Below are 16,739 nucleotides of genomic sequence, written 5' to 3'. Positions count from 1 at the left end.
CAGGCACTCTCCATCTGATATTTAATAAGGATCACTTTGGTTCTTTTCCCACTCTACGATTTGCCATCATTATGAGGGATTTAAAACATCTGTATAGCAAGGTATCCATGGGAAATTGGTTCCAGGACCCCCTGCAGATAGGAAAATCCATGGATGCTCAAGAGCTTTTTATATATAATGGCATAGTATTTGCACCTAACCCGTGCACATCTTCTCGTATACTTTAATCTCTAGATTATTTATAATGCCTAATACAATGTAAATGCTTTGCAAATAGTTGTTATACTGTATTATTTAGGGAATAATGATGAGGAAAACAAGTCTTTACATGTTCAGTACAGATACAACCATTCATTTTTTTTCCCCAAATATTTTTGATTCACAGTTGGTTGAATCTACAAATGTGTAACCCACAGATACAGAGGGCTGAGTGTATATGTAAACAACCCATATAACGTACCATTATTTCAAACTTTTTTGAACTCTTTGACTCTAAGTATAGCTTTATTCCTGTATCATTTTAGTAATGAATTACTCTGTACCTTTGAAATCCTAAACTCAGTTAACCAGACTTTCATCAGATCTCTTGTTCTCCTAAATGACATAACATAAAACACCAAGAATAATAGCTTTACATAATGGTTGTGCAGTAAATGATAATTCTTGTTATTATTGTTACTATTCTGGCTCTTTTACTTCATTACCACAAAGCTAGATACTTAATCAAATATTTCTGTTACCTTGATTCTTTAGATTGTTTTCATACCTTCAGCCCCTTCCAAACTTAGTTTTCTTCTCTATTTACCCTAAAACCATTACTCTGAACTATTTCCCTACTGATGCCTTCACAGCATCCTTCAACCTTGTCTGTATACCACATCTGCTGTAAACTCCCAATAGGAAATCAGTCCTATCATCTGTTTTTCTCTGCTCTGTTATGCTGAATGCTGCTGAAATTGATCACACCTATTATTATGAATTTTAGTTTTCAGGCTCAGCTGAGCTTGTCAAAGTTATCCCACATTTGACATTTTTATCCCATTACCAGCAACTTTTCTTTCACCTGTTTCTTCAAGTCTTCTACTTCACCTCAGACTCCATTACTTCTCTTTTATAGATTAGGTTAAGACCACTAAACCTCAAATTCCTCCTATTACCTGCTAATTTTTCTGTTCATCTTCTTCCTTGGTTTCAGAGAAAGAAGTCTCTCTCTTTCTGTTTTAGAGTCTGTGACCGCCCAAGTTGTCCTCTAGTTTATATTCTTTCTAGGCTTCTAAAATCTTATTGTATCAGTTATCCCTATCATCTGTGTTTCTTGCATATGTTCACATTTTTCCCATTAACAAAAGTTTTTGTGCTTAATTGATAGGCCTTTGTTTCACAAACAAGATTCTTGAAAAAATAATTAGTGTTCACTTCTTCCTCACCCTAGCATATATTACCCTGAAGCTTCTGCTGTAATAGGTTCTGAAGAAGACACATTATGTATAATGTCTCATTTAATCCTCACAATAATCTTATGAGATATGTACAGTTATCATCAGTTTTAGGGATTACTGAGGTTCCAAGAGTTTAAGTAACTTTTTTCAGGCCACACAGCTAGAGTGGTAGAGCTGGAAACTAACACAAGCATCTGACACCAAAACTAAGTCTATCTAAAACCAAAGCCTGTGTTCTTCATTAGAGTTAGCTAACTTGTCTCTGTTCTTAGTCCATCCTTCTGTCAGTGTATATTTTCTTAATTGCATATCATAGTAATAATAATAATAATAGCTAACATTTATTGAGATTATCTGCTGGGGTTGTTAATTTAATTCTTTAATTCTCACACAACCCCAGAAGGTCACTACCATTAATATGCATGTTTCATAGATGAGCAAACTGAAGCCCAGAATGGGTAAGTAACTTGTCCGAGGTCACAGAACTACTAAGTGGTATGAAACTAAGATTTGAACCTATTGCATAAAAAAAAAAAAAATTTTTTTTTTTTTTTTAGATAGGGTCTCACTCTGTTGTCCAGGCTAGAGTGCAGTAGCATGATCATAGCTCACTGCAGCCTCAAACTTCTGAGCTCAAGCAATCCTCCCACCTCAGCCTCCTGAGTAGCTGGGACTGCAGTTGTGCACAACCACACCCGACTAATTTTTTTTTTTTTTTTAATTTTTTGTAGAGACAGAGGCTTGCTATGTTGCCCAAGCTGGTGTTCTACAAAAATTTATTGGATGTGCATGCATAAGGCAGTCTGATCCTAGTGCCCTTATTTTTAGCAACTATACAGGTTCAGTATCCTTATCTGAAATGCTTGGGACCAGAAGTGTTTTGGATTGCAAATTTTTTCAGATTTTAGAATATTTGCATTATACTTAACTGATCAAGCATCCAAAAATCTGAAATCCAAAATCCTCTAATGAGCATTAACTTTGAGTGTCATGTTGGTGCTCAAAAAATTTAGGATTTTGCAGCATTTCAGATTTGGATTTTTGGGGTAGGGATGTTCAACTTGTACTCCCTGATATGATCTGACCCCTGCCCTTCCTTATTTTAAAATCCTTTAGTGCCAGCCTATAACTTACAAGTTAAAGACCAAATTCCACTACAAGTCATACAAAGCCCTTTATGACCTATCTCTGCCCATCTTTTCATCCTTATTTCTCAAAGCGTTTCTGTTTATACCTAGGCTTTAACTGTATGAAACTTTTCTATCCCTAGAATATACTTTATAATTCTTTATCTTCATATATTCTTTTCCATCTGATCACTGTCCTCCTTTAATCTTGAGATTCATCTCTGAAAACACAATTTGAGCAATTCTGATCTTTTCACTTTTTACTAACTTTCTCTTACAAAAAAATTGTGTCATTGTGCATATTGTACATGCCGTTCTATTGCTAGTATTGAATTATACTTCCATCTCCCCAACAAAGCTATGAACTATTTCAAATCAGGAGTATATGCTGCTTATCTTTGTATTTCCATCACAGAAGATAGTTAGTATAGATATTCACTAAGTATTAATGGATTAAATGTAAATAATTTATGCAAAAACAATTTTAAAACTAAAAAGCGGGGTTTCTTTCAACTTTTTTTTTCCACCTCAGCATATCCAAGGGACATGACACACTCCAATTAATACAGTGATTCCAAAATAGACATACATCCATATCTTAGGAGAGAGGGCGTGTAGAACTGAAAATGTCTTCTTCCTTACCCACTTGTACCCTCCCCCATACAGCCGAATCTTAATTTCTCCATGCCTCACTTGTTACCAGAAAAATCACTGCTCTAAAGCATAGTATAGGCATTTTAGCTTTTCCAGCCTTTCTGATCTTTAAATTAATACTCAAGGCCTATAGCAATTGAGCAAAACAAAAGAGCTAGAAATATCCCTTCCATAAAGGACCCTAAGGTCTGATAGGTTAAAAAAAAACTGGGGCAAAATTAAAAAACTATTAAATTGTGTTTCAGAAGTTTGGAGAAGAATTCTACCCAACATGAGCTTGCATCCAAAAATTAAAAATATATGGAGATACAACCACCATAAGCAAGGAGAAACAGATAATGGGGATTATTATATGTAGAATATGAAATAAATGTTTAAAATGTTTAAAGCAATAATAGAGGAATTTGAAAATATGAGCAAAGAATGAATGGTGAGCCCAAAAGGCTAAGCAGAGTTTTAAAAGCACCCAATAAATTGAAAATATAGATGTCTGGAATTTGCTTCAAAATAATTAGGGGAATATGAAACGTGAATGACCATTAGCTGATAAATTGTTGCTGCTCGTGGGAAGGAGAAGCAAATAGAACTTATAAAAATAGGAAATATAACATCTGAAATAGAAAGTTAACTGAGTGGATGTGTTAAATAGAAGAAGAGTTTGTAGCCTTGAAGACAGAGCTGAAGAAGTTGCCCAGAGTACCACATAAGTAGACAAAGAGATGGAAAATATGGAAGGAGAAGTTAAGAGACATGAAGGATAGAATGAGAACGACTAACTCATGAGTGAAGTTCCAGAAGGAGGGAATAGAGCAGAGACCATGCCTAAAGCAATTATTGCCATTATGGCCAAGAATTTCCAGAATTGATGAGAACCATGAATCCTCAGATTTGAGAGCACAAGTTCCTACAAGGATAAATAAAAAGATACCTGCATCTGAGAACTCAGAGGGAAAACTAGGGGCTGGATTAGTGAAGAACATCTTTGTAGAGGAGATGGATATTTAGTTTGGCCTTGATAGAGAATTGGGACTGCTATAAGGAAAAGAATAATAGGAAAATCTTATGTAACAATATAGGATTTTGTTTGGAGAATAAGATACAAGATTAGAAATAGGAACTATACAGGTATAGACTTAGAGGCTGGAAAGTATATAATATGCTTGGAATAATAGGGAGTCTTTGGAACTTTTTGTAGGATATGAATTGACATAAGAAGCAGTTGTACATAATTGTTGTTGTACTTTATAATTTCTATCATAATTGTTTACTTGTCTCTTTCCCTATAAAGTGAGCATAGTTACCCACATCTTTAGCAGGCAGACTTTTCAAGCCAAGGCCATGGCCTTATATTCTCCGTTGTCTCTGTCATCTACTCTTCTCTCTGCATTTCTCATCCTCCCAAAAGATCCCAAGGTTTCTGTCTTTTTGTCACATTTGTTCCACCTGGAGAATCTCCACTTGGAGAATCACCCTCATTGGACTCCTGAACTGAAAATAGATATTACTGTTTTCTAAGGTAGTTGTTTTCTGTTTTTCCCCAATGGATTTCAGTCTCCTTCCTTCCCTGTCCTACTCTGTACCCCTATAGGCTGATAGCTCTGAAGTTTATTTGAATCACTTGGGTCTGACTTATAATAAGAAACACTATTAGGAGATCAAAGGGCAGAAGGAAAGGGCAATCAGGGTGTTTGTTTCCGTCTCTCCTTCTCTGCCTTGCTTTTCACAGTGTGTTCATCTGTGGCTACAGCTCCTGTTGGACAGTCCTGTTTCCAAGATCCAGTCCTTACTGGATTCTGGCAGCTGTTGCCTCTTACCCCCGTTCAGGCTAGGGGTGACAATGGATTTTTACTGTTGCTAGTCCTCAGATTCTTTTCATTCCTTGTTGTTTCCTTAACTTTAATCACACCTCTATATATAAGTAGCCAATTTTGAAAACTTGTCTTAAACTTTCAGTGTGCAGTTTGCTCGCTGCCAGGACCCTAACTGATATGCTGTCCTCAGAAGCCCTTTGAAGACCAATAAATATGACATCTGCCATGTACACCTTTGCAAAAATCTCACCTTTCCTTAGCTCTTGAATTTTCCAGGCTTTGAGTAATTTTGTCTGTTAGTGGCAACAGAGAGTTTGCTTTTTTCCCTTTTTTTTTTTGGCAATGGAGCCTAGTATCATTTACTTCTATCAAAATTTCTAAACTTTTTTGGTTCATTGTCTTCAGTGTCCCTGTAGTTTTCTCACCGTGTGTCCCTGGGCCAAGAGAAATATCCAACAAGTTCCATTCATTAAAAAGTAGTTGAGGCCGGGCGCAGTGGCTCACGCCTGTAATCCTAGCACTCTGGGAGGCCGAGGCGGGTGGATTGCTCAAGGTCAGGAGTTCAAGACCAGCCTGAGCAAGAGCGAGACCCCGTCTCTACTAAAAATAGAAAGAAATTAGCTGGCCAACTAAAAATATACATAGAAAAAATTAGCCGGGCATGGTGGCGCATGCCTGTAGTCCCAGCTACTCGGGAGGCTGAGGCAGTAGGATCGCTTGAGCCCAGGAGTTTGGGGTTGCTGTGAGCTAGGCTGATGCCACGGCACTCACCCTAGCTGAGTAACAGAGCGAGACTCTGTCTCCAAAAAAAAAAAAGAAGTAGTTGACTAATTAGTATTTATGTTTTAACAAATCAGCTGTTTTTGAAAAAAGCAGAAATATTGAGAGAAAAGATAATATTTTAATTTCATTCTTACCTAATCACAGTGAACTAATGGGTAATGGGGTATGTCCACCTGATGCACACTATATAACTCCCCAAAGCTTAGAGTCAGATGGACACTGCACCCTCATCTCTTCTTTGACATTGATTTTTCATATGGAGTTGCTTTCTTTTTTATCATTGAAAATCCAGTTTAGCAAAGTTATGGTTTCATTAAAAGGAATGTGGAATGTAATGTTGAAACTATGAACTACCTTAATCTAGTAGTTCTCATGGTGTCCAATAGATGTCACTGTGTTTCCTTTGAAAAGTGAAATTATTCTCTAGTACCCCAGGGTTCCTCAGCAGTTTGGGAATCTCAGCTTGCTTTCTTTTTCCTTTTAATTTTATTTTTTGTTTTTTTCACTTAGCCAAATAATGAAAGATGGAAATCTCAGCCTTCTTTGTGCTAATTCCTATATGCTAGATGTACACTGTTTTTTTTAATTGCCACTTTTTTTTTTTTTTTTTTTTTGAGACAGAGTCTCACTCTGTTGCCTGGGCTAGAATGCCGTGGCATCAGCCTAGCTTATAGCAACCTCAAACTCCTGGTCTCAAGCAATCCTCCTGCCTCAGCCTCCCGAGTAGCTGGGACTACAGGCATGCGCCACCATGCCCGGCTAAGTTTTCTATATATATTTTTAGTTGTCCATATAATTTCTTTATGTTTTTAGTAGAGATGGAGTCTTGCTCTTGCTCAGGCTGGTCTCAAACTCCTGAGCTCAAACAATCTGCCCACCTCGGCCTCCCAGAGTGCTAGGATTACAGGCGTGAGCCACCGCACCCAGCCTAATTGCCACATATTTTTAAAAATTTGTTGCTTGCCTTCCTCCAGTACACATAAGACTTATTCAGTGGTCTTTTTCTGTTTACATTCAGGTCTTAGAGAGACCTCAGACAAGCCACACAAATTTCTTAGATCTTCCACACAGCTTTCTGATTCTAGATTCAAATTTTATAAAACAAACTGAAACACAAGTTGGGACAGTCTGCCTATACTCCCAAATCAGTAGCTAGCTCAAATCGTATTGTTCAGCTTTTTTGGTAGTAGTTTTACTTTTTACTCCATCTAGAATTTTGTTGCTCCTGAAGTTTGAAATTACCCATAAGCATGCCGTTACCTTACAGAACTGACCTGCTTCATCTAGATAATTGCCAGCAAACCAACAGTAACACCTGTAGTTTAAATTCTAAACATTAGTGGTGGTGTCTCCTTAAACAGAAGCCTCAGTATGGTACTTTGCTTTTCAGATACTGTGTGCTTGGTTTACTTACCCAACATGCTGAAATGTTAGGGGTTAAAGTAGGATTGGGTTTCATAACACAAGTGATGGAGTACTGACATAAAATACCACTGGATCATAGCCACTCTTCCCCTGTGCTGTAACAAAAGTGACGCTAACAGGGAATAGTGTAAAGTAACAAACAGTGAAGAGCTTTATACCTAAAACCTCTTTGGAGAACTCCAGGATAGCTAGCTTAAGCTCTGTGAAGTGACCTCCATGCTAAATCTCAGATCTGTAACATATGGAATAAAGAAGCAAAGGAAAAAGAAATATGTCAGTATGTTAGTTTTAACCAGAGTGGCTAGAATAAATAGCAAATGAGCTGATTGGACCTCCTTTGATCTAGAGTAAGACATAATCTTACCATTTTAACAGTGTGAGAGTGTAAGAACTTTCAATAGCACTAATTCTATTTACAGTATCTGTATACCTTGCATCTGTCTGTCTGATCCGTAACAAGTCTTTCTGAGACAGTGGAGGAAGATAGGAGAAAGTAGACCTCTCTTCCTCTAGTCTAAAAAAATGTGGTCTAAATTACCAATCCCTGGTACAATTATTCTTCCAGTTTATTTCCCAAAATAACTATTTCTAAAATACACTTTAAATTTGAATAGAACATCATAGATTTCGTACTCTATCCCTTCTATATGCCATTTGCTAATCTTAAAATAATTATATTCTCTTCCATATTAATTATGAGTCAGAGAGAAAAAATGAGATAGGAGGCCCTGGGATCACATACTCATTGCCATAGAGATCTTTTTCTGACTCTTTGTGATTGGGTGTGAGACCTTCTGGAATATTGTGTTTTGACTCATTTTTTTTCATGTCACATTTTTGTAAGTGTTTTCTATGTTCATTTGCATGAACTAGATTTATAATTTAAAGCAAAGGTTTTTTATTATATATATTAAGAACTTACCTAATAAGATGGATAAGTTCATAAATTGAAAGTTGTTATATAAAAGAAGTAATTTATTACTTTGTAGAACCTAAAAGGAAGAACTCTTATTTGTTTTTATAGGTAATCTACAGAATCCTAAAAAACAAAATAATGGAAAATCCTGGTATTTTATAATTAAAATGTATATAGATTATAACATATTGGTAGAAGTCAATTTATGGCTTGACCATAACTTATAAACTATGTTCTACAGGTGCATTTAATAATTGATTGTTAAAACCTTAAATATGTTTCTCCACATAAACATTATTTTTAATGACTATAATGTATTCTCTCATATGTATATGGTATACTATACTTGTCACTGGTTTTTGAACATTCAAGTTCTTACTAATATGCTTTTTTTAAAATTTTTTGATGTTAAATAAATTTCTTTTTGTGTAAAGCTTTGTGTGAATTTCCCATCTTCCCTACCTATTCAGGCCACTGCACTAATTGGTCTTTCTACCCAGTGGTATTCTTTTGAAAATTTAATGACCTAGTATTCTTAAAGTGTTTAGCACTATGTGTGGCACACTATAAGTGCAAAATAAACGCTATTTACCTTTTCCTGGCTCAGCAATAGGATGAAGAAATAAGGAGGTTTGAAATGGGGTCTTTTAGCAATAGCACAGTAAGTGACAGCAAGTAGAGGAAGGAAATTCAAAAGATTGAAACGTGAAAGGGGAAGGAGTTGCTGTGGTCATTTGTCTGTATTGGTTGTTCTCACTTATGTGTTCTTTAATTACACTTCAGGAATACGTAAGCTGGAGAATGTCTGAATATAAGTTTTGTTCCTTTGAGTTAAAATGTATAAGTTTGTTAAAGTAATATACAATTGAGAAACATCACAAAACTCTAGCGTGAACTTTGTGTGTTATCTTTGTTTATTGTATTTGTATTTCATATTTTTTGTGATATTTTATTCAAGTGTGTGTCCAATGATGTCTTTTCTGTTTTCTTTCTTTATTTTTTTTTAATTATCCTAGTCACGTGAGCTGGAAATTTCAGTTTATTGGCGTGATTGGCGATCTCTGTGTGCTGTAAAATTTCTGAGGTTAGAAGATTTTTTAGACAACCAACGGCATGGCATGTGTCTCTATTTGGAACCACAGGGTACTTTATTTGCAGAGGTAATAAATGTATTTCATTAAATGTGCATATCTACAATTGAAATTATGTTTGTAGGCAGCATGATGTGGAAATAGAAAGAGTGTTAGGCTGAAAGACAAATGCCTTGGGTTCTTGGCTTAATTCTGCCTCTGAATAGGTATGTGACTTTGAGACAAATCATTTATTTTCTAGGTGTGTTTGCTCATCTAAAAAATGAGGGGGCTGGGCTTAAATGATAACTAAGATTCCCTTAAGCTTTCAAATCTTGTAAGTTTAGTGTATTTCATGAACCATAAATCCAGTGCTATTTTCATGTCATCTTGAATTTTCTTCACTGCAGGTTACCTTTTTTAATCCAGTTATTGAAAGAAGACCAAAGCTTCAAAGACAAAAGAAAATTTTTTCAAAACAACAAGGTAATTACTCAGAATCAAATACAAAGTGTGTTAGTGTTTTTTTTAAATACAAACAATCTAATTACTATTTAAAAAGTAATATTCATCTGTTTTTTTTCTTTTTAGATGTTCATTCATTTGTTTCTAATTTTTTCATTAAGAAATATTTTAAATATTTCCATAAGTGGAGAGACTAGTGCAGTGTAGATGCACCATCACCCAGTTTCAACAATAATCAACTCGTGGCCAAATTTATTTTATCCCTATCTCATCCACTTACTACTTTCTCAGATTATTTGAAACAAACCTATACATCATATTGATTCATTGATAAATATTATAGTTTGTATCTCTGAAAAATAAGGATTCTTTTTAAAATCATAACCACATGTTAGTAGAGTTAAGAAAATAAAACTTGACTTAAGAAAACAAAAACTATTTATTTTTAAAACTATTTATGCTATTTTGCACTGGCCTTTAATAGCAAATAGTTAAGAACTAGTTTTTTTAAGTGACAAGTTGTTTGCTCTTTATAAATATAAACTGATACATATGAATTTTTAAATTACGGCTTTTGGTAATACATAAAGAAATTACTTGTTCTGTTTTCTTTATTCTCAATGTCCACAGGCAAGACATTTCTCAGAGCTCCTCAAATGAATATTAATATTGCCACTTGGGGAAGACTAGTGAGAAGAGCTATTCCTACAGTAAATCATTCTGGCACCTTTAGCCCTCAAACTCCTGTGCCTACTACAGTGCCAGTGGTTGATGTACGCATCCCTGAGCTAGCACCTCCAGCTAGGTATGTGTCTAAGATTTTTAAGCATCTCTTATATAAAATAGTTATTGTGACATTCTTACATATTAATTGCAGCAGGTGTACTTAGAGTCTCATTTTTTTTTTCAAGTAGTATTTTGAAATTAGTGTTGTGTTTACTTAAAAAATTTAGTCCAGGCATAGTGGCTTATACCTATAATCCTGGCACTTTGGGAGGCCAAGGCAGGAGGATAGCTTGCAGCCAAGAGTTGAGACTAGCCTGGGCAAGACAGTGAGCCCATGTCTCTACAAAAAATTTTTAAAATTAGTTGAGTGTGGTGATGCATGCCTGTAGTCCTAGCTACTCGGAAAGCTGAGCCAGAGGGATCACTTGAGCCTGGGAGCTGAAGGTTGCAGTTGGCTATGGTGATGCCACTGCACCCCAGTCTGGGCAACAGAACAAGACCCTGTCTCACCCCCCCCCAAAAAAATAGAAATTGTTTGCTTTAATTTTAAAGCTATTTAAAATGTGTACTTTCAATTACTGTTTTGGTAAATTACTTTATCTTCTATAAGTGATTCCACAGTAACAAAGTTGGACTTCGATCTTGAGCCTGAACCTCCTCCAGCCCCACCACGTGCTTCTTCCCTTGGAGAAATAGATGGCTCTTCTGAATCAAGAGTTTTGGATACACCAGGACAGGCAAGCCATTTTAAACCTTGCATAATTCCTCTCACCAAATGAATTAGCTGTAAAAACATCCTAGTGAATAAAGTATACCTTTCAATTAAAAGTTGCCTCTGTGAACTATGTATTTATAGTTCTTATGAATAGACTATCTCAACTAAATTAGACTGAGTTGACAAGAGATAACTAAGTTCTTAACATTGGCATGCCATTGTCATTAGCCTCTGGATGTTCACAAGCCAGTAGAGATGGCTTCTTAAGCTAAAAGGAGCGTAGGAACATGGTTAATATTAAATGACATGTTGCCTAAAACACTCTTCATCTTCTAAGCTGGTTAACAGTATGCATTGAAGATGATAATAATGTGTTAGTTTTTCATATTTTTTAGATATATGTAATATAAAATTAATGGCCATAAGAATGAATAACCAATATCTGAATTTTACTTTTCTTTCTAATATTTATTATATTGACTTTTGAAATTTTTTCTTCAATTTTATTATTACCAAATAAGTTGTTTTCTGTAGGTTTCTGTGATTTACTGAGTATTTTAATATTTTACAGGATTCAGAAACTGTTTTTGATATTGAGAATGACAGAAATAATATACTTCCAAAATCTCAGTCTGAATATGAGCCTGATATTCCTCAATCAGGCCTAGAATATAGTGGTATTCGAGAACTTGAGGATAGAAGGTAAAGAATATATACAAAGTTTTGCTACTATATATTTCATACCATGCTTTATTGCCTTATTTTTAATTGAAGTTACTGTTTTCAGATATCAGCAAAGGTTTCAGTTTAACCTACAAGACTTCAGATGTTGTGCTGTCTTGGGAAGAGGACATTTTGGAAAGGTAATCTTTTGGAATTTTTTTGGAATACTTAAAAACTTAACTTATATGTGAAGTAATTATTTTAATCTTATTTCAGGTGCTTTTGGCCGAATATAAACACACAAATGAGATGTTTGCTATAAAAGCCTTAAAGAAAGGAGACATTGTGGCTCGAGATGAAGTAGACAGGTTAGTTTTTAAAAATGAAATTGTTTAATTTTTCTTAAGTTGTCAGTTAAGAGGGTTGATGTATATATTGCAACAGCAAAATTTTCTAATTTCATAGTAATATGTGAAGAAACTAAATAATATATCTATATTTGATGCAAGGTAGACATTCATCAAATACTTCAAATCAAATACATCAAATTCTTCCTAGCCACTGCCTTTTCCCTCTTCTTATAACAAATAACTGATTTAGTGGATACCAAGGAAAGGTGGTGAAATGTTTAAAGTAATTCTTAAGTTTTTTACACATGGGGATGTTAAAGTGATTATATAGAATAGGAGCGCTTATTCATCTGTGGTTTAGTTAGGCTGTATCCCATTTCATCTGTGGAAATGATAAAATGTCATGTATAAAAAACGTACAGTTAATTGAATGGTTAATATATTCTGCTTATTAAAATACATATTCTCCTCTATTTTTCTTAAAATTATGTTTTTCGACCATAGAATTTAACCTTTCTGGGTCCAAGTTGTGGATATATCCTTTTAGATAATTACTGAAAGGCAAGCATTTAGGGGATAAAGATTGCAATTAGGTTAGAGAGTATACTTTAAAATGACTGTTTTAATAGAAGATGATTAAAAATATAAAGTATTATATAAAAATGGCATATTTATCACAGAAGGAGGCTTTTATTGGATATTTATTAGTCTTTTCCTTATACCACTGGGAAGCATCTATTGATATTAATGGAAGATAGCCCTGTATAATGAAGAGAGTTCTGGACTATGAGTGAGAAGACTGACTCTTCTAGTCCTGATTGTTCCTCCTTAGTAATGATTTGACTAAACAATATTTCAGTGAACATCTTTGAGTCCCAATTAGTGAGAAGACTGACTCTTCTAGTCCTGATTGTTCCTCCTTAGTAATGATTTGACTAAACAATATTTCAGTGAACATCTTTGAGTCCCAATTAACCCATATATTTAAAAATAACTATTTTTGTAGTGCTTGCCTGAGTTGTATTAAGTGAAATACACACACACACACACACACACACACACACACACACACACACACACTGTCCAGAAAGTATCCAGCCATGTAATATGAAAACTAGTATTAACAATGGCTGGATACTTTCCAGACAGCCCTCGTATGTGCCAAATCACTAGAGTTTTGTTTTTGTTTTTTTGAGACTAGATCTCGCTCTGTTGCCTTGAGCTGGAGTGTAGTGGCCTGATCATAGCTCACTGCATCCTCAAACTCCTGCATTCAAGCCATCCTCCTCCCTCAGCCTCCTGAGTAACTAGGGTTACTGGCACATGGTATCGCACCCAGCTAATTTTTTTGTATTTTTTTTTTTTTTGAGAAATGGGGTCTTGCAATGTTGCTCAGTCTGGTCTCAAACTCCTGGCCTCAAGCAATCCTCCTGCCTTGGCCTCCCAAAGTGCTGGATTACAGGTGTAAGACACTGCATCCAGCCCCAAATTGCTAGTTTTAATGTTTTTTCCACTATACAAGTAGTTCTTAGAATTAGGACAAGTCTTAGAAGATTGAGATTTTTTTCTTTATGTAAGAAAATCTTTTTTTTTTAAATTTGCCTATTTATTTTTCACTTCTTTTTTTGTTTACCATTTCTCAGAGTCCGAAATCACATCAAAATAAATGCTTTCTTGATATCTAAAACTACTCAGAAGATCTTGCTAGATAGTTATAAAATATTGAGTACCATATTACATGCATGTTTAGAACTATGTTTTGTATGTTACAAATCAGATGATTAAAGCAAATCTTTGATCCCACCTTCAGTTTGTTTATACTTGAAATAATAGAAGGATCAAATGTATTTCTTTCCTGAAAGAATATTTGCTTTATTTCAGATTTGTAAATGGTAAATTCATTTGTTTTCTAAAATAAATAGTAAACTCGTTACTGCTTCTATTAATTTTTATTTATATAGCTTCCTGCTACATTGTTACTTCTTTGAGCCAAGTCTTTGTAGGAGAACACTTTATAATTAAATCTAGATAGAATAATATTAATATGGCTATTAAATAGGGAAGTCTAGATCATAGGGATGAGCTTTAGCCTAAACCTAGGCCATTACCCCTACTGAAAATGAATCTAGCCTTTGGAGAAAAGTGGGTAAGTGATACAAAGTTAACTTCAGCTTTAAATCTCTGTACTTTTCAGTAACATAGCATTTTAAAAATCTCAAGTAGAATTGGTATAAAAAGAGAAATGGAAAATTCAAGAGTGAAAAATGGAACTCACTCTTAGAGAAATGTGAAGAAAGTAGGAAAAAGGAATAATTTTATGTTTCTAACATATCAGGAGGAAGGCAAGAAAAAAATCAATCTAAAAAATAGATAAAAAACTGCATATTTTTAAAAGTAATATGTCTTTTTTCTTTTCTCTTGAGCCAGGCTCTTGCTCTGTTGCCCAAGCTAGAGTGCAGTGGCATCAACATAGCTCACTGCAACCTCTAACTCCTGGGCTAGAGTGATCCTCCTGCCTCAGCCTCCTGAATAGCTGGAACTATACAGGCATGTACCAGCACACCTGGCTAGTTTTTCTATTTTTTTATAGAGGTGGGGTCCCACTCTGTTGCTTAGGCTGATTTCAAACTCCTGGCCTCAGGCCTCCCAAAGTGCTGGTATTACAAGTGTGAGCCACCACACCCAACCAAAAGTAATATACATTATCACTTGCAAGTATGAATAGTATATAACTCAAACTAAACTCATTATAACTAAAGAGAATTTTTTATGTTCACTTCCTAGCTCATCCTTTAAATAGATCCATAGAATTCGATGTTACTGTTCATTAATGGTTTATTTTTTTAATAGATGTTCCAGAATACTTGACAGTTCTTAATGACAGTTTTCTTACATACTCTAAATTTTCTTTCCATAGTCTAGATTATATTATGTTACCCCTTTTTAGAAATCACAGAAAATTTCAAATCAGTCTCTTTTTATATGAACACAAATTATGGATTCATTCCAAAGTAAAGTAATTCATGTACAGAGATCACACTCAGTCTACCTACCATTAGTAAAACACACTGTCTGAGTTCCATCTCTCCCCCGCAAGTAAGGATGTTAAATTTATGTTATTGCAATGCATCTTCACTCAGCTTCCTTTCCTTACCAGTTTATATTTCAGCATAACAGAATAGGGTTGGAAGTATATTTTTATATTTGTAGAACAAAGCACAGCTAGCCAGCTTATGTAGAGTTCAATTCTAAGACTTTAGCCTTATTAATGATGTGGTTTTCCTCAACTAGTAACTATTTATATAAGCTTTCAACTTTCTAGCATATCCAGTAATGTAACAAACTCTGAAGGAAGTACACAGAACATGTTAGGATGGAACTAATCACTTAGCTAGGGAAACAAGACATAAATTAATTATATAATAAAAGTGGCTAGATATGTTTGAGTTAAAAATAAGCAATACAAACAATAGCACTTGATAGAAAGGAGGAAATCATGATGTATTGATGGATTGAGGTAAGAGGGTCTCATAAAGGAGATTGGATTTGTGTTCTTTGATAGAAGATATTTGAGAATATGGAGAGAAGAGTGGTGATGAGTTAGAGGAAAATAATTCTGGACCGATTGAATAAAGTTTGAAGTTTTGAATAAAGATGGATTGTCACATGAACTTTTAAGGACAATACACAATTTCTATAATGTTGGGACAAGAGACTTCTGCTTTTTTATGTGCTCTAAAACATAAAGTTAGAATTATTATGCCAATTTGGATCTATAAAGAGCCTTCCTCCTTTATCGAATTGTCCTAAGACGTCTTTCCAGTCCTCATCATTATTGTCAGGCATGAATGACATTGAAACCATTTCAAGGGGTAGTCCAACCAGTGTGATTCTCTATCTTTTATACCACTTACATGTTCAACAGAGGTTTAACCTAACATCCATCCAGTTGAGAAGTAGCGATTCACCCATACATATAAACCATAGACAGTGGGCAATTAAGAAAACATGTTTGTCATCTACATGAGCTGAAAACAGCAATTCAGTTTTGTGTTAATTATTTTATCTACATTTATACAAAATTTTGATTGGCTTAACAAAGCATATTTTAGAATCTATCTTGTAGATATTGCCTAACGCAATTTTTAGTACATTATTTTCCAACAAATTTAAATGGTGACAAAAATCAAAGCTATTAAGTCTTTTTAATCTTTTAGGAATTTATGTGTAATAATGCCTTAATTCGTAGCACAATTTAGAAGCTTTGCCAAATTAAAAAAAAAAATGTGTCGATATAAGCCTAAAGCTTAAAAAACAATTGTGGCTTTCTATTTCTAAGTATGTGTAAAATTAATAACACATTGTATGAAATCAAGGGGTAGGAGTTCATCTAGAATATGACACTATTCAATAGAATTTAAACACTATATCATAATAGCGACATTTACTGTCAGTATTTAAAAGTGAATAGGTGTTTTAGTTCATGGTCCAGTAGACAACTACTATTTTAACGTAGCATTGAAAATTCCGTGCTCCTTCTACAAAACAGGTGTAACTCTCAAATGCTTTCCAAATGGGTACCCAAATAAATACTT

General features: G+C 34.6%; 1 protein-coding gene across 1 annotated transcript in view; it reads left to right on the top strand.

Annotated features, from left to right (window-relative positions):
- Positions 1 to 16,739, top strand: part of PKN2 (protein kinase N2) — a 139,460-nt gene that overhangs the window by 103,768 nt on the left and 18,953 nt on the right. Inside the window, exons 9-15 of the mRNA XM_045547589.1 lie at positions 9,172 to 9,315; positions 9,636 to 9,711; positions 10,321 to 10,495; positions 11,027 to 11,153; positions 11,703 to 11,833; positions 11,919 to 11,994; positions 12,071 to 12,162. Coding sequence (XP_045403545.1) covers positions 9,172 to 9,315; positions 9,636 to 9,711; positions 10,321 to 10,495; positions 11,027 to 11,153; positions 11,703 to 11,833; positions 11,919 to 11,994; positions 12,071 to 12,162 — 821 coding nt within the window. The remainder of the gene's footprint in view (positions 1 to 9,171; positions 9,316 to 9,635; positions 9,712 to 10,320; positions 10,496 to 11,026; positions 11,154 to 11,702; positions 11,834 to 11,918; positions 11,995 to 12,070; positions 12,163 to 16,739) is intronic.

Source organism: Lemur catta, chromosome 3 (genome assembly GCF_020740605.2).
Source record: "Lemur catta isolate mLemCat1 chromosome 3, mLemCat1.pri, whole genome shotgun sequence".
NCBI classification, from domain to species: Eukaryota; Metazoa; Chordata; class Mammalia; order Primates; family Lemuridae; genus Lemur; species Lemur catta.
This window is presented reverse-complemented; position numbering and strand designations above follow the sequence as displayed.